The sequence below is a fragment of the Loxodonta africana genome, chromosome 16 (genome assembly GCF_030014295.1).
Source record: "Loxodonta africana isolate mLoxAfr1 chromosome 16, mLoxAfr1.hap2, whole genome shotgun sequence".
Lineage (NCBI taxonomy): Eukaryota > Metazoa > Chordata > Mammalia > Proboscidea > Elephantidae > Loxodonta > Loxodonta africana.
The window spans coordinates 37,595,253-37,614,094 of NC_087357.1; the positions used below are offsets into that span (position 1 = coordinate 37,595,253).

The 18,842-nt window shown below is 43.9% G+C and overlaps 1 protein-coding gene across 1 annotated transcript in view; it reads right to left on the reverse strand.

Moving 5' to 3' along the window:
- Positions 1-920: 920 nt before the first annotated feature.
- Positions 921-18,842, reverse strand: part of DNTT (DNA nucleotidylexotransferase) — a 44,888-nt gene continuing 26,966 nt past the window's right edge. Inside the window, exons 7-11 of the mRNA XM_023546870.2 lie at positions 15,967-16,099; positions 14,759-14,867; positions 10,643-10,888; positions 4,996-5,079; positions 921-3,184 (exon numbers count right to left, since the gene is read on the reverse strand). Of these exons, the coding sequence (XP_023402638.2) occupies positions 3,098-3,184; positions 4,996-5,079; positions 10,643-10,888; positions 14,759-14,867; positions 15,967-16,099 (659 nt within the window). The 3' untranslated portion in view covers positions 921-3,097. The remainder of the gene's footprint in view (positions 3,185-4,995; positions 5,080-10,642; positions 10,889-14,758; positions 14,868-15,966; positions 16,100-18,842) is intronic.

Sequence of the window (18,842 nt, forward strand, 5' to 3'; positions counted from 1 at the left end):
AGGAGTTAAGAGATTTTTTGTGTGTGGATTTGGGGATTCAAGGCATGTGAGTATAATTTGCCATGTTATGCTGGACTATGAGGCCTTTCTCAGTGTGGGTGGCTGCTGTCTACTCCCCTCCTTACCTACCCCCCACTTCCCTTACCCTACCTTGTGTGGCTCTGAATTATATCTTTCTTTAAAACCGGGTCAACTCCCTCCCCTTCCTCTGTGAAGTCACCCATCCCCCTCAATAACACCCCCCTCACCTTCCCAGCCCATATGGTCTCCCACCCCACCCCACCCCCTAGAGTTTCTAACACTGTATTATCCTTACCTTGCAGGGCCATTAATCTTCCCCTGCCACAAGACAGCTCTCCTACTGTGGTGCTGGCCAGCCATTTATCTCTGGCATTGCCATTTTGTTGTTCATTTTTCTTCCCTTACTTTCCAGGCCTCTTCTTTAAGAGAGGCTGAAATAATAAAAAGAGGCCTGGATTTCCAACATTAAGCCCTGACCACCCTGGGCCTAGGATTTGCCCTCTCCTCCCCTCCCTTCCCTGTCCTGAGCTTTTTGCTGACCCCTCAGTCAACCTGTGGATATAGTTTGTAGTTATGTCCCTGGATATGGGGGAGCCTATCAAAGGTCATCTCAGGCCCCGTTGTGTGCCAGGGCCCAGCCAAGCTGGCTCCAGGCTGGTCTTATAGGGCCCTCAGGCTTCATCTCAGCCACCTAGAACACGTTGTGACTTCTTGTCTCAGGGGAGGTCAGTTGGAGGTTTCCTCTCCTCAGCTGGGTCTACAAGACTTCCCCTGGGTGGCCTTTAGTTCCCAAGAGGTCCCAAGCAAGAGAAGCTGCCATGTTTTGTTCACTCTGAATCCTCAGCACCACAATAAGGGCTCAATAAATAGGGTGATCATATAACTTATCATCCTCCAAACCAGAAACTTTTAAGACAGAAAGGGTGTACTATCATATAGGGACAGCAACCATAACCTGGAACTGTCCCAGGCAAACCTGTCAATATATTTGTTGAATGACTGAGTGAACACAGCTAAATACCCACTCCTGAACCTTCCTGCCTAGTGGTAACAAGCATTGCCTTTGGATTCAGACAGCCCTGGACCTGGGCTCAAACCCCAGCTTTGCTGCATATCAGCTTGACCTTGGGCAGGGAACACCTCAGCTTTCCCTCCTTTGTAAAGCAGGTGTCGTACTCACTTAAGGGATATTGGACTGATTAAATGGGACAATGCCCACGAGACACACAGCAGAATACCTGCAGCAGATAGTCAATGTAGTTGTGATGTGATGCTGAGGGGTGTAGTGGCCACTTATATGTGGCTTGACTGGGCAACAGAAACTCACCTCAAGGTCTTTCTTTCTCTTAAAACTCAGACACTGGGGTGAGTTTCCCTCTGCAGCCAGCCCCTCCTTTGAATCTTCCACCATCTTTGCCTTCAAAGCTCAATGCTCCTGCTGAGCAGAAGCACTGTCTCCCCAGATTTACCAGGATGGCACTTGCCTGAGATTTACTGGGATTAAGTGAGACAGTTAGTGGGAAAAGAGGAGAATGAAAAGAAACTAAACCCTTGACTCCCCAAAGTAGCTTGCATTAATGACCCCAGTTCTTCACCCCTCCCTGCACCCATGCCCTTTTGACATATAACTTGGCAATGTCCTCCCATTGTGGACAGAGTATAATTCCCCATCCCCTGAGACTTAGGCACGTGGTGTGCTTTGGCCACTTGGATATTAAACTACAATGGCAAGAGTCTTGAAAAGCATTTGCATGCTTGGGCTTGCTTGCTTTTGCATTTCTGCTGCCATCATGGGAAGAATATGCCCAGGTCAAGCCACTAGTCTCAGGGACATGAGGATGAGGAACATGGGGAGTAGAGCCCTGCCTAGATCAGCTGACTCCCAGCCAATATGCAGATCTGTGTTGTCTTATGACACAAAGTGTTGAGATGGCTTCTTATGCATCATTTTTGGCAAAACTGACTCATGCCCCATCTCCAGGTTCTACACCAGGAAAGGAAGAAATCTCCCTCCTTCTACTCAGCGTAGGACATCAAGCCTGTATGGGGTCCTGGATCTCCCAATACCCTCCTCTCTAAGGAGGCTGGAAGGAAGGGAGAACGGTGGCCAAGGGTCCTCCCATCTCCTCAGCAGGCTGAGGACACAGAGTAGCTGCAACAGATGGCTTTTAAATCCCATCAAGTCATAGGGTCTATGCCCTCCTGGAGAAACTGGAAGGCCAGAATTGATCTGGAACCTGGGGCATTCCACCCATACCTTAGGTGCCTTGAGATGAAAAGACCAAAAAGAGATCACCTTCCTGAGAGAGACTGGACCACCAAAATCCAGAGAAAGACTCCAAGGTGGAAAAAAGAGAAAGATGTTCGTTTGGTACTTTAGGCAATTCTGCTTCCGTCCAAGTGAAAGCAGTGGGCATATTTCCTCATGTGGCCTTGTGCTGGGACATCTAGTGACGCGGCTCCGTGGTGAAGGGGGAGAAACAGGCTTTGAGCTTAGCTGAGCCAGAGCCAAGAGTTAGCCCTTCTTTCCAGAAGGGACCCAGAGTCCCCTTCAGAATCTCTGCATCTTCTAATTAAACCTGTTTCCTCCTTAAGGTAAATTTCAAAATTTTCTTATTCCATTTTTGTTTAAAAGTGTTTTTATAATATTTAAGTGAAGAAAAGAAGACTCCACCATCTTGTTTCTTCCTATTTTTAATGGAGATAATATAGTACTTCAGTTACACTGTGGGCAAAGTGGGCTTTGATGAGCTTCCTTGGAAATGAGCCACCAAGTGTAATACTGTTTCTATGGAAAAATGCAACGTGAATTCTAAGCAACAGCCATACAAATGGTCTGTTAGAGCATAACCTGTTACTAGGTGGTGCTTTATTATGTTTCCAAAACAACTTATTTCTAGTAGCAATCTACATTTCAGTAAAAGTTGAAGAATCCTGAACTTTTCTAAGGAAGCTTTTTACTATAACATGAAGCATAGTTATTTAACTTGATCTTATAACAAAATGTAGCAAAAAAAAAAACCAAAACACATGTACACACACACACACAAAACAGAAAAAAATCCAGGACTCTTTTCTAGGCATTTCTTTCCCATGGTTCAATGTAATCCAGGCCCAGATGTGCAAAAATTTCTTCTTCGCTGCCTGCTTTGAGAAATATCCTCTGGAAACATAATAAGAAATGTGTACATTCAGAATATTTTTGTGAAGCATCTCAGTGCTGACACAGTGGAGTTACTACTTGTAAAACTGTCTTGTCAGAATGAATTATTGCCAAATTATAATTCTGTTTCTGAGTATAAAAGTCATCTTTACTAAATTCTGTAATTTTTATATTTTCCCACCCAAAAACCGAGTACTAAATGAGTTAAGATAAAATCATGACATCTTTACACATTCAGCAAAAGGCTTTTGGATTTTTTCCTAGGGGTCTGTAATTCTTGACCACGGCTGTTCATTACAATGACCAAAAGGAGTTTTTATAACCAGAGCTTGAGCCATACCCCAGTTCAAAGAAATCAGAATCTCAGGGCAAGACATCTTGGCATCAGTCTACTTAAAAGCTCACTAGGTAATTATAATGTGCAGCCTGAACTATGAACTCCTGCTATAGGTAATTACAGGGTATTTCTATGTGTTGACTTCTCCTCCCAGTCTTCCACTGGTGCTGCTGCCCTGCCTCCCGCCCCACAATCTCTTTAAAACCTAGCACCACTTCTCCTCCGTCCCTTCTTGTGTGTAGCACACTTATATAGACACTTGCTGACACTGAACTATTAATTATGTGTTAATTTGTAGTTGTTCCTAAATTCTGTTATATGAATCTACCACCACTCATATACTAGACGTTGGAGACTTTCCTGCCAGCATCCATGGCCCCCTACTGGCAGCAGCCCCTAACCCTTAGTCCATAAGGTTCAGGTGAAGAACATCCCACCCCAAGCTCCAAGAAGGGGCAAATGACCAAGGCCTGGCCAATGAACATCAGCTAGGTTTCTTGCTGGAACTATTAGCCAAGAAACTCTTCTTATCTTTTGGAATAGCTAAACTAGAAGGATGGAACTCATGAGAAAACCCTCCCCGAGCATGAAACCAATACTGAGGAAAGTCTACCTCAGCACCTGGCTACAGCCATACCTGAAAAAAAAAATTTTTTTTTTTTGAAGCCACTGTTAATTCTGGATGCTGCAGTTAAACCAAAAAAAACCCAGTGCCGTCAAGTCGATTCTGACTCACGCTGCGGTTATAGAAGCTAAATTCTCTCTTTTGGTCAGTTATTTAGACTATTAGCTCCTAGAGGGCAAGTACCCTTCTAGTTCTTGTGTATCTCCTTTCCCCTTGGAGCCTAGTTTTGTGTCTTTGACCACCATAAGAACAATTGGTCCTTGGTACTTGTGGATTTAAGAGTTGGATATTTAACTCTTTATAATTCAAAAAGTAATTTATCATTTTGCTGAGGCATGTACTTGGATCATGACCTCTGCAAGGCCAGCATGCCAAATGAGTCTCTTAGCAAGGGACTGTCCATCACCCTCTCAGGGGAGCTCTGTTGCTCTCAATTCTTGCAGTAGACTCTCATTAATGACCAAAGTGATCACTCAGGATGTTACTGCCCACTGCATTTAAAGCGTACTAGAGTGGTATTTGTGAATTGGAGGGTCTTTGTTTTTTTCTGGAGTTACTCATTGCAAACAAGGACGTACAAACTCAATAGGTATCCACTGCTAGAATGATTCTGGAGGCCCAACTAGTTTGTTGTCTTTGGGCCAAAAGCCCCTGAGGTGCATTCTGGGACAGCTGGGGACTGTGTGCTGCTGGGATCTTTCCATCAGCCCTCAACTGTAATCTGTGGGAACAGGAAAATCATGGCAAAGGAAACTGTACTTGGACACTAAAATCAGTTCAGCAAAGTGCTCAGGGAGCCAGCCTTAGGGTTGAGGGTCAAAGTAGCCCATCTCAGGGAGAAGACTCTACCTTGGTCTTGTCATACAGAGCATGGTTGTCCAGTATCATCTTCCGCTCATGCGAGGCATAGTGCCGGATGTCCCTCTCAAACTGCTGGACAAGAGATAATTAAAATAAATTGCTATCGAGTCCAGAATGTCTTCAGTATTAATTATGTGTTTGTGTTGTTGTTGTTCTGTGCCATCAAGTCAATTCCAGCTCAAAGCAACCCTATAGGAAAGAGTAGAACTGCCCCCAAAGGAAACAGATCACCAGGTCTTTTCTGCCACGAAGCCACTGTTGGGTTTGAACCACTGACCATTCGATTAGCAGCCAAGCACTTAACTACTGTGCCACCAGGGCTCCTTATTATGTGTTTAATGAAAGCTAAATCACTACAGTAAATATCTATCTCCACTAAGCATTCACAAAGAGATATTACCCCCGGGCAAAGCCTTATCACGGCAGAGCTCATGTTTGCTGCTTTTCTCTATACCTGCGGCTTGCACAATGCCAGGGACAGAGTAAGGGTTCAACAAGTCTTTGCTGAGTGAATGAATGTTTTCAAATCCCCAAAGAGGCAAAGAGTCATACTTCATATAGTCTTTTCTCTAACTTCGGTCTCTCCTTCTTTTGCTTTAAAATTTCCCCCTAGTAATCTAGGGGTCGTCATTCTTAAGCCTTAGCAAATGGTACCCCCACCTGGTAGTACATCTCATCTGAAGCCTTTTTCTTCTTTTTTTTTTTTTTTAATTATTCTCTGGCTTTTGTCCACATCAATCCCTGGGCCAGCCAGCTATTAGGGGCAGGGCTATGAATGAAAGGAAGGAATGAGTTCCTTGGCCCTCTCAGGCCCTTGGCTGAAGGCATATCATAGAACCCTGACAGGACCTTCCCTTTTCAGGGTAGGAAGAGTTCCCCTTTAATTCAGGCCACACTTACTTCTGGCAGACACCATGAGTCTCCCACCGCTGATCCTTTTAATGAGGTTTTATTGCTATCTGAGCCAACAGCTTCAGGGTTTGAGTCATAAGATGTACTTGGGGTGCTTCCTTTGGCACTTATGTGTCCCCTAGCACATGAGCACACAGGAAGGCTCTCCCGCGCTCAGCCACTTCGGTTTGGCTTTTGTTCTTTGGGATGCCCAGATGCCCGTCACGGCATCTGCTCTCTGCCTCTGACCTGCACCATGGGCCAAGCTGCTTCATAACTGGTTCTGAATCTCAGCACAGAGGTCGAGGACAGGCTTGGCACAGGTAAGGAGAAAGGTCCCCCGTGTGTCCTCTTGTCTCTCAGTTCCTTGTCTGGCCAGCTGTAAACTTCTATGCCTACTTAGGGTGAGGTCCAGCAGACTGCGGCAAAGGTAGGGTGGGGTGGGAGTTGGGGTGAGGGTGATGTACAAGTATTTTTATACTTGGCTCTGTTTCACATTCATGATCGTTCTCTGCCGGGCCCACTGCCCAGGCGCTACCAGCTTTCTCCTAATGGGGAGCTTCCCAGATCCAACTGCAAGCTGACTGCCCCTCTCCCTTCAGTGGTTGGACAAATGACAGGCCTGGTTTCCAGTCCTGACACTATTGCGGTGCCTAAGGCACTCTGGATCCCCAGTCATCAAGCAGGTGTAACAGTCTCTCAGCGGAGGCATCCCAGATCCCCTCTCTCTTTCACCCCTACATCTAATCCATCAGAATGTCCTGTCAGCTCCACTTCCAAAAGAGTCCCTAAGTGGGATACTTCTTCCTGCTCCGCTGGCCTGCCTATAGGTCTACTACTGCCATAGCCCCCAAGGGGTCTCTCTGCTTCTACCCTTGCCTTTCCGCCTCCCCCAGTCCATCCTCAACACAGCAACCAGTGCTCCTTTTACAAAGGCAAAACAGGTCATACTGCTGCCATGCTTAAAACTGTCCCCACAGACCCATCACTCTTAGAATAAAACCCAAACATGGGCTACAGAGCCCTAACCTATCTGGTGCCACCCACCTCTCCAACCTCACCACCTACCTCTATCCCCCAGTAGTCGCTCAGGCCTTTGAGTCCCTCAGATGCACCAACATGCTCCAGCCTCCGAACTTCACTCTTACTGGCCTCTCTGGCTGGAATGCTCTCCCTCAGTCTGGGCATGCTGCTGCCTCTCCATTTCCAGCTCTGTTCAAACGTCAGACCATTCTCTCCTAAAGAACCCCCAGACGCTGCTGGTCACTTCTCAGGATACTCACCACTTTCTGGAATTATTCTGTTTGTTTTCTGTCTGGGCAACCCACCCTGCCCCTCTCTGGCGCACGTGCACACTAGAACAGAAGCTTTGTGAGAACATGAAAGGATGTGTTGTTCATAACCATAAACCCCCTCCCACCTCAAATAGTGCCTGGCACAGAGAAGATATATGGCAAATATTTGTTGAATGAATGAATGAGTATTGTGAGGATTATTGAAGAAAGATAATACGCAAAGTTTCCAGAACAATACCTGATTCAGAGTGAATGCTGAATAAATAACAGCTTTTTAAAAAATATCTTTGCTGTTAAAAGAGGATGAGGAGTCAGGGGACCAAGAGTCCAGCCTGGATGTTGTCCCCCAGCCTCTCTGAATCCTGGCTGGTCAAACGAGATGGGTACTGAACTACTAAGGTCCCTTCCCTTCCAGCTCTAACAGCCTCTTATACAGAGATTCTGTAAAGCTGATGGGCTGAGCGGCGTGCTCTCATAATGGCATCTCCCATGATCCTGGTGGGCTCTGAGGCTGCAGGCAGAAAAGCCTGAAGCCTAAAACAGAGGACAGGAAAACCTTGGAAAAGAGAGGACAATAAATAGAGTTGTAGTTGAAACTACCGTAATTTCCCTGAGAAGCGCGGACATAGAAATTCTGTGTTTTCTAGGAGGAATTTGTTTAAGAAAGGCGTGGGATAATTGCGCCCTCTAGTGGCGATGAAAGGATCCCTGTGGCTTAGCAGTTAAATGCTCGGCTGCTAACGGGTCAGCGGCAAGGGCGTTGGAACCCACCAGCCGCTCAGCTGGAGAAAGATAAGGCAGTTGGCTTCCTTAAAAGTTACGGTCTTCTAAACCCCGGGGGACAGTTCTTCAGTGTCCTATAGGGTTGCTATGAGTCAGAATTGGCTCAATGGCAGAGGGTTTGTTGTTGTTGTTTAGTGGCAATGAATAATTTCCTATTTAGTTCTAAGAAGAGGCTGTGGGGATGAGGCATATCATTGCTGATGTCAGATGGATCTTGGCTGAAAGCAGAAAATACCAGAAAGATGTTTACCTGTGTTTTGTTGACTACATAAAGCCATTCGATTGTGTGGATCATAACAAATTATGGATAACATTACAAAGAATGGGAATTCCAGAACACTTAATTGTGCTCATGAGAAACCTGTACATAGATCAAGAGGCAGTAGGTTCGAACAGAACAAAGGGATACTGCATGGTTTAAAATCAGGAAAGGGGTGTGTCAGGGTTGTATCCTTTCACCATACTTATTCAACCTGTAGGCTGAGCAAATAATCTGAGAACCTAGACTATATGGCATCAGGATTGGAGGAAGACTCATTAACAACCTGTGATATGCAGATGACACAACCCTCCTTGTCGAAAGAGGACTTGAAGTACTTACTGATGAAGATCAAAGACCACAGCCTTCAGTATGGATTACACCTCAACACAAAGAAAACAAAAATCCTCACAAATTGACTAATAAGCAAAATCATGATAAACAGAGAAAAGATTGAAGCTGTCAAGGATTTCATTTTACTTAGATTCACAATCAATGTCCATGGAAGCAGCAGGTAAGAAATCAAATGACGTATTGGATTGGGCAAACCTGCTGCAAAAGACTTCTTTAAAGTGTTAAAGAGCAAAGACATCACTTTGAGGACTAAGGTGAGTGTGACCCACGCCATGGTATTTTTAATCGCCTCATATGCATTCAAAAGCTGGACAATTAGTAAGGAAGACTGAAGAAGAATTAATGCATTTGAATTATGGTATTGGCGAAGAATACTGAATATACCATGGGCTGCGAGAAGAACAAACAAATCTGTCTTGGAACAAGTACAGGCAGAATGATCCTTAGAAGCAAGGGTGTTAAGACTGAATTATATAATTTGGACATTTATCAGGAGGTAAAGTAGAGGGTCAGTGAAAAAGAGGAAGACCCACAATGGCACCTAACAACAACAACAACAACAGGCCTATATGGAAGGAGCCTTGGTGGCGCAGTGGTTAACAGCTTGGCTGCTAATTAGAAAGTGGGGGTTTGAACCCACCAGCCACTCTGCAGGAGAAAGATGTGGTAGTTTGCATCTGTAAAGATTACAGTCTTGGAAACTCTATGGGGCAATTCTACTCTGTTTTATAGGGTCACTATGAGTCGGAAACCCTGGTGGCATAGTGGTTAAGTGCCACGGCTGCTAACCAAAAGGTCGGCAGTTCAAATCCACCAGGCGCTCCCTGGAAACTCTACAGGGCAATTCTACTCTGTCCTGTAGGGTCACTATGAGTCAGAATTGACTGGATGGCAATGGGTATGAGTCGGAATTGACTCCATAGCCATGGGTTTAGGCCTATATGGAAAGCTGACTGAGAACTGCCCTTGTCCACCACCTGGGTACGTGAGAAGACAGACTTCCCAACCAGAAGTCTTTTATAATAGGGCAGAGAGGGAACAAAGGTTGTGGTAGAATCTGGATGAAGAAAATTCTGGGTGCAGTAGCTGCAGGTCTATGAAACTACAGGGTGTTTCTTAGCACTTTACCCCAGCCCCAGGGCCCTGGGCCAACCTCTTCCCCTCCCCCAGCATTTAGCACAGTGATGGCTGCTCACACTCTGTATGAAGAGAGGGCTGTGCAGGAGATGAATGGGGGCAGTGAGGGGCTGCCCTTGGCTCCTTAGCCCCCTGTGGGATGAGAGACATATTCCTGGATCCCTCAGGAGCATTTCCCTGTAGACCATTCAGGATGATGATAATGCCCTTTATTTGCAGAATAGTAGTATTCATTCAGCAAATATTTGTTGTGCCTACTATGTGCCATTTATGTTCTGGGTGCTTAGAATACAACACGGCAACTGGTTACTGGTCGGAGCTACGTTTATCCTGCACTGACCAAGGGCCTGACATGGTGCTGAGGCCCTTGCCAGGGTTGTCTCACATAACCCTGGCAACCCAGGGAGGGAGCTACAGTTATTGCTCTCACTTTCCTGATGGGAAAACAGAGTCTTAAAGGGTGTGAAGAACGTGTCCAAGATCACTCAGCCAGTGAGAGGCACAGCAGGGACTTGTAAATAGGTCTGGATTGAGCCAAGCCTGTACTCTTAACCACCCTGCTGGTTTTTGTACTGGTGTTTTTTACACTTGAGATGCATCAGAATCATCTGGGAGGGCTTTTCAAACACAGATTGGTGGGCTTTACCCCCAGAGTTCTGATTCAGTAGGTCTGAGGGATACCCAAGAATTTACATTTCTAACCTGTTCCCAGGTGAGGCTAATGCTGCAGGTGTGGGCACCACACCTGCAAATCAGTTCCACATGTGGGGGAATGCCTTGATTTAGGGGTTTTGGGGACAGCCCCTTGCCCCATCACCCCCACCCCACCACCATTGTCTCTCCCCTGGGCTCAGGTTAACACAGCTGATGTCTTTTGGAAAGCTAACATGATCTGATTGATCTGTGTAGCGCTTACCCTGGAGCCAGTCCAGCCCAGCAGGGCGAAGGCATGGCACTCATACGGGCACATGACCAGGTCCACACGAATGGCCTTCCAGGTCTTTCCTTGCAGCTGGCTGGACTTGCTGTTGTCTATCCTCTGATGGTGCAACTTTAAAATCAGAAAGCATTTTTGAAAATGGTCTAAAGCATCCACCTTCCTGCTAGGCAACTTGAGCTTTTCAAATGTGGACTCGATAAGGTCACTGTACAAAAGCAATCCCTGAAAATAAATAGGAAGACATCAGTATTGGTCTCCCATGGAGAGCGTTTGTGATTCTATACTGGGCTCCTAACGAACAAAAGCCATTAGTGAAATCTTTACACGTTTGAGCAGAAGTGGGTATGTTTTTGTCCTTGCATTGGGCCCACCTGGCAATACGAGGAAAGGAAGTGGTTCTGTTATCCTCTCTTTGCAGGAGTTTACAATTAGAGGGGCTGACTCACAGCCATCTAATGGCAAAGCTGCAAAAGAACCTCCAATCTTCTGAATCTCACACCAGGGCTCAGCTCCTCCCCACACCCACTTTAAAGCCAACCAACCAACCCATAAAAAGCCAAACTGTTTCTGTGAAGTTGCTTTGAATTAGTGTCCCTTTATATTTATATATAGTGTCCCTGATGAGCAGGTTTAATTGGCCCAAAGGGTAATGGCTGGAGGCTCTGCCCCATGTCGCAGATGACTTCCTCTCCTAGGTAACATTATGGAATTTTTTTTTTTCTCATTAGAGGTGGTTACTCTGCCTGCCTTGGAGACAGAGTGGAATAAGCTTACTGACTCGTGTTGTATCTAACGTTGCCTAGTCAGAAAGTTAGTATGTCATTCTAAGTATGCCCAGCAATACTTGCTATCATCCAGTTTGTCTACCCGAGGGTGAGAAGTCTTCAGGGCATTAGGCAGATGTGGGGTAGAGAGAGGCAGAAGCTTGCAATTTATTCCTAAGCCTGAGTGGTAACTGCAAGAGCAAATAATCCCCAAAGAATTTAATTTTAGTCACTGGGGTGTGTTATCATGTATTCTGTAGCATTTGGGTGCTTTAATGCCTTTGCATGTCAAACACAGATGCATAGCTGCCCCAGACCGCTTTGGTAAGAGGGTAAGCATAAGTAAAACCCAAAACCAAACCCTTCACCGTCCAGTCAATTCCGACTCATAGTGACTCTATAGGACAGAGTAAAACTGCCCCATAGAGTTTCCAAGCAGTGCTTGGTAGATTTGAACCACCGACCTTTAGGGTTTGCAGCCGTAACTCTTAACCACTATGCCACCAGGGTTTCCAAGTGTAAATAAACAAGATATATATTTATAATGTGTACTTGGACCGAAGCAACTAAGTCTCACTGCTTGTGCATGTGGTATTGTGTGAACTGTTGCAAATAGTTAGGAATTGATTAGATGTTGACTCAACATTGTAAAAATGTCCACTCTGCCCCAAGTGATCTATAGATACAATGCAATCCTGATCCAAATACCAGTGACATTTTTTAATGAGATGGGGAACCAATCACCAACTTCATATGGAAGGGAAAGAGGCCCCGGATAAGTAAAGCATTACTGAAAAAGAAGAACAAATTTGGAGGCCTTACTTTACCTGATTTTAGAATCTATTATACCGCCACAGTAGCCAAAACAGCCTGATACTGGTGCAACAACAGATACATGGACCAATGGAACAGAATTGAGAATCCAGACATAAATCCATTCACATATGAGCAGTTGATATTTGACAAAGGCCCAAAGTCAGTTAAATGGGGAAAATACAGTCTGTTTAAGAAATGGTGCTGGCATAACTGGATATCCGTCTCCAAAAAAATGAAACAAGACCCATATCTCACACCAAGCACAAAAACCAACTTAAAATGGATCAAAGACCTAAATATAAAATCTAAAACAATAAGGATCATGAAAGAAAAAATAGGGACAATGCTAGGAGCCTTAATACATGGCATAAACAGTATACAAAACATTACTAAAAATGTACAAACACCAGAAGAGAAATTAGATAACTGGGAGCTCCTAAAAGTCGAACACTTATGCTCATCCAAAGATTTCACCAAAAGAGTAAAAAGATTACCTACAGATTGGGAAAAAGTTTTTAGCTATGACATTTCTGATCAGCACCTGATCTCTAAAATCTACATGATACTGCAAAAGCTCAACAACAAAAAGACAAATAACCCAATTAAAAAATGGGCAAAGGATATGAACAGGCACTTCACCAAAGAAGACATTCAGGCTGCTAACAGATACGTGAGGAAATGCTCACAATCATTAGCTATTAGAGAAATGGAAATCAAAACTACAATGAGATTCCATCTCTCCCCATCAAAACCCAAAACCAAACCAAACCCACTGCCGTCAAGTCGATTCCGACTCATAGTGACCCTATAGGGCAGAGTAGAACTGCCCCATAGAGTTTCCAAGGAGTGGCTGGTGGATTCAAACTGCTGACCTTTTGGTTAGCAGCCATAGCATTTAACCACTGCACCACCAGGGTTTCCAAGGCTGGCATTAATCGAAGAAACACAAAATAATAAATGTTGGAGAGGTTGTGGAGAGACTGGAACACTTATACACTGCTGGTAGGAATGTAAAATGGTATAACCACTTTGGAAATTGGTTTGGTACTTCCTTTAAAAGCTAGAAATAGAACTACCATATGACCCCGCAGTTACACTCCTTGGAATATACCCTAAAGAAATAAGAGCCTTTACATGAACAGAAATATGCACACCCATGTTCATTGCTGCACTGTTTACAATAGCAAAAAATGGAAGCAACCAAGGTGCCCATCAACAGATGAATGGATAAATAAATTATGGTATATTCACACAATGGAATACTATGCAACTATTAAGAAAAACGATGAATATGGGAAACATTTCATAACATGGAGGAATCTGAAAGGCATTGTGCTGAGTGAAATTAGTCACTTGCAAAAGGACAAATATTGCATGAGACCACTATTATGAGAACTCTAGATTAAACACAGAAGAAAATATTCTTTGATGGTTACCAAGGCAGGGAGGGAGGGAGAGGGATATTCACTAACTAGATAGTAGACAAAAAAAATTTAGGTGAAGGGAAGGGCAACACATAACACAGGGATAGTCAATACAACTGGACTAAACCAAAAGCAAAGAAGTTTCCTGAATACAACCAAACGCTTCAAAGGCCAGTGTAGCAGGGACAGGGGTCTGGGGACCATGGTTTCAGGGGACATCTAGGTAAATTGGCATAACAAAATGTATTAAGAAAATGTTCTGCATTCCACTTTGGTGAGAGGCATCTGGGGTCTTAAAGTCTAGCAAGTGGCCATCTAAGATGCATAAATTGGTCTCAACCTGTCTGGAGCAATGGAGAATGAAGAGCACCAAAGACACAACGTAAATATGGGCCCAAGAGACAGAAAGGGTCACACAAACCAGAGACTGCATCAGCCTGAGACTGGAAGAACTAGATGGTGCCCAGCTACCACCGATGACTGCCCTGACAGGAAATACAACAGAGAATCGCTGATGGAGCACGAGATCAGTGGGATGCAGACCTCAAATTCTCATAAAAAGACCAGGCTTAATGGTCTGCCTGAGACCAGAGGGATCCTGACGGTCATGGTCCTCAGATAGCCCAAGATTGGAACTGTTCCTGAAACCAACTCTACAGACAGGGATTGGCCTGAACTATAAGATAGACAATGATGCTGGTGAGGAGTGAACTTCATGGCTCAAGTAGACACAGGAGACTATGTGAGCAACTCCTGGCTGGTAGCGAGATGAGAAGGAAGAAGGGGACAGGAGCTGGTTGAATGGACACGGGGAATACAGAATGGAGAGGAGGAATGTGCTGTCTCGTTAAGAGGACAGCAGCTGGGAGTGCCCGGCAGGGTGTGAATGGCTTTTTGTATGAGAGACTACCTTGATTTGGAAACTTTCACCTAAAGCACAACAAATAAATTAAAAAAAAAAAAAAAAAAGAATTGTTTAGTTGTCACTACACAGTTGTGTGCAAACTTCAACAATATTCATGTAATGCCTGAATGTCTAAGCATCTGGTTTTTTGTTTTTGTTTTTGTTTTTTTGTCTTTCTTCTTACCTCTTTTTTCCACAAGTTTAACACTTTATGTAAAAGCTGTTGCTGTTCTTCCTCTGTTGATCCTTGGCTGGTAATTAAAAAATCTACATCATGCCCAACCTTCTTACCCCTGATTAAAAAATAGGATAAAATGGAAATAAATTAGATCTTTGCCTCTCAATTTTTAAAAAAGCACCTGTGTTTCTATGCCCAATGCTTAAGGTTTGCAACACGAAATTTTAAAAAATTATTGTCTTCTTATTTTAAACTAAAGAACTCTATTTACTTGCAAAATAAACTTTTAACATAGGAAAAAATCATATATAGTATGTATACAATTACGTATATGAGTTGCAAAAAATGACAAAGAAGATTAGTCCTTCTACACAAACACACAGGTATACACACGCACACAGAGAGAAAGAGAGAAGTCAAGCTAAGAACTATGACATCCAAAGCTGGCCTCTTGAAATGACGATGTAGATTAGGGGCATTTTCTTAGATTCCATCTTCTCCTACTTCCTGCCTTACCTCACACCTGGCTTGCCAGATAGCTGACAGCCACACAGCCACCAGGTAAGAGGGCCAGGGGAGGGTTGGAGGAGGAGATGAGAAGGAAGGAATCCCTTTGTGAACTGGATGTTTCAATATCCAACAACTACACTTTATTTCTGCTAAGAGCTCATTCATTCATTCATTGAGTCAACCAACATTTCTTGAGCATCTTCTTTGTGCCAGGCACTGAGCACTAAGCTGACTTGCACTGAGTACTAAGCTCTAAAAGTTTAGTGGGTAAAAACGCACATCCAACAGATTGCCATCATGCTGTGCACCAAGTGATTGACAGGGGTCAAGAGGGCATAGAAGAGAGGTGCCTGACCCACCACAGAGGATGAGGAAGTCAAGAAAGGCTTCCTGGAGGAGATGATATCTGAATTGAGTTGTAGAGGATGAGAAGTTAGCAAGGTCACAATCTGAGGAAAGGCAGTGCAACTAGAAGGCCTGACTAGGCAAAGTCACAGAGTTAAGAAACACCCTGGTGTGTATAGGGAATGGCAAGTCCTTTGTGGTTGCTGAAATGAAAATGAAGGGGCAGTAAAAGAGGCTACAGAGAGAGGGTCCATGCCAGATCACAAAAGGCTTTTTGTGCAGTGTTCAAAAGCCAGTAGGAGAGAGGAGACACTGAAGGGGTTAGAGCAGGAGAGGCAAAAGTAGTCTTTGTTATTTACCTCCGGAACCCTCCTGTCATGGTGACAAAGGCATCTGGCAGAAACGCCCACACAGCCTCTTTAACCAGCACACTGACGGCATCTGCTTCAGCCTTGGTCACACAGCTGACAAGGTCTTCGTAGTAGAGGAATCCTGATAGGCCATTTGACAGGTCAATGGAGAGAGTAAAATAACCAGCCCTCATTGGCTAGAAATTCTGCCCTCCAAATAGAGCGAACATGACCACAGGCATTAACGTCAAACTTAGTTTCCATAAAAAAAAAAAAAAAAATTTTTTTTTTTTTAGAGACAGAATAATCCATGTTGTCCATTTGGTTAATGAATTTTTCATAGTAACAATGGCTCTTTGCTTTTTGACAGAGGGGTTGACAATATTCCTGACTAATAAGGAGGCAATATTTCACATTCCTCTGGAAACCAAATGGTTCAAATATGATTTCCCAATTGTAGAGCCAGACTTCTTGATCAATAAGCTATTTGCTATTATTTAAAAAATATAATGCATAAGGATTTGGGATGGCAAAGCTTAAGGTTGGAAGGTGATGGATCAATTTAAAAATCAAAGTCAAGAATAGGAAGAAGATTTGTGTCTGAATTGAGGGAGACAACGTCTTAGGTAGTTTGGCTTGGTGCTTCATTGTCTGACCACCACAGATAAATAAAAACTGGGACACAGTCATTATGATGAAGAGCTAATGACTTGGCTATTCCCACAGATCCACGGAGGGTGTCTTGAAAGTGAGAGGAAAGGAGATGGGGTGGGGGTCACGTCTGCAAGAATTGGGATGAAGAATTGGAAGGGAGGTGAGCAGGGACGTGGGGAGATTCATAGGGCCTTAGGGACAGCTTGGGATTTTCAAGAAAGAGTCACAGGGCCCTATCCTTCAACATGAGCCACTGCTCTTAGCTAGGAACCCCAAAAAAGGGTCATTCAAACTCTGTCTGCTTGAATCTTTCTAATAATTGCAGACTTTGATATCTCTGGAGGTAGCCATTTGCTAATTGTAAACTCTGTTTGGGCAGCTCTTTTTTTTTTTTTTGATGTGCCCAAGTCTACTTCCTTGGAGTTTCATTCGTCACTGGCCCTGGTTCAGTTCTCCAGAACGACACAGAGCAAATCTATTGGTTCTTTCTTTCTCACCACCAGGATCCTGGTAGGGAGAGGAGTCAGGGGACAGGGAGGCCATTTGGCTTGAACACCATGTTCACAAGTTTTTAAATTCAAACTTCCCATGCTATATCTAAGTTGGGATAGTTATAGAAATGTGTTGGCAAGACCACAAACAAACATGTTCCTACATCTATAAACTCGTGTCCAATGCCAAACCATAAACCAAAAAACAAACCCAGTACCGTCGAGTCGATTCTGACTCATAGCAACCCTACAGGACCAAACCACAAGGCTTTTATAAATCATAAAACTTTCTACTTTTTTTCTTGTATAAAGCAATTTTTATTGCAACGTGACCATTTTTGTGAGGCTGAAATTTTTATCTAAAAGGCAGTGTTCCATTAGGGCTCTTTTTAAACAGAAATTGCCATCATGACTTATATTCAAAGTACAACTCATTTGGCAGTCACAAAACTTTTTCAGTAATGTATGTGCAATTATAGAAACAAAGGCATGATTACCAACTATTTAAAAAGATGTGGAGATATCAGAAATGAAATGCATAGGGAGGTCCTATGATAATTTGTTCACACCATGAAAACAACTTAATTGGCATTCCTTTTTGGAATGGGAGGTTTAACTTTTTACAAGAAACTTATCACACTGAATAATGTTATGTGTGTGCTGCTGTATATCGAAAATTGACTTTTCAAGACCAATATGGCATAGCCAATACTCAAGCCTCATGAAGCTGCAGTCCAGTGGAATTATAAGTCATACCAAATCAACTTTTCCATCCAACCTGTGGATCATTCTTTCAATGTGTTCAATCAGCTTATCTTTTGCTGTATTCTAAGCTATTGCCATGGATAATTCCATTAATTGTAGTGCTGCTAGAAGGGATGCATATAGCTGTTTTTTGGACTAAAATAAGTCTGATCATGTCTTAGGTGGATTCTCTAGAGAAGCAAAACCAGTGAAACATACATATATAGAGAGAGAGAGATTTGTCTCAAGGAGATGGCTCACGCAGTTGTAGAGGCTGGCAAGTCCAAGTCTATGGATCACGCCTCACGCCGGAGGCTTCTCCTGACTCACATAGCTGCAGCAGCTGACGGACCAAAGAATGGCAGGTCAGACATCAGGCCACTGGCTCATGGGCTGTAGAGGCTGATGAATCCAAGATTGGCAGGTAAGATGGCAGGCTGCTGGCTCACAGGCTGCAGAAGCTGATGAATCCTGAGATTGGCAACCTATATGGCAGGCCTCTGGTTCAGATTCTGAGAACTGGATGACGAGCCAAATGCAGGATCCAGAGCAAGCAAATGAGCTTTGCCAGAACATCCATATGTATCTATCGAATGCAGACCACACCCCCGAGGAAAATGATTGGCTGATCACATCAGATCACATCATGGAGGATGACTATATCATTACATAACTGCCAAATTACATCCTTACATAATTGTCAAACTACATCATTACATAATTACCAACCACTGAGAATTATGGCCCAGCCAACTTGACACACAACCTTAACCATTACAGGTGGGAAGGCATCCCCTGAGTTCTACATAACCCCATTAAACAATCTGGTAGCAATCACTGACTGCTTACATGAATGACACCTACTTCATTCATTGGGTTGGGAGAGTACAGTTTTTATTGTTGTTAGGTGCCGTTGAGTCAGTTCCAACTCATAGAGACCCTCTGCACAACAGAATGATATACTGCCCGGTCCTGCACCATCCTTACAATTGTTGT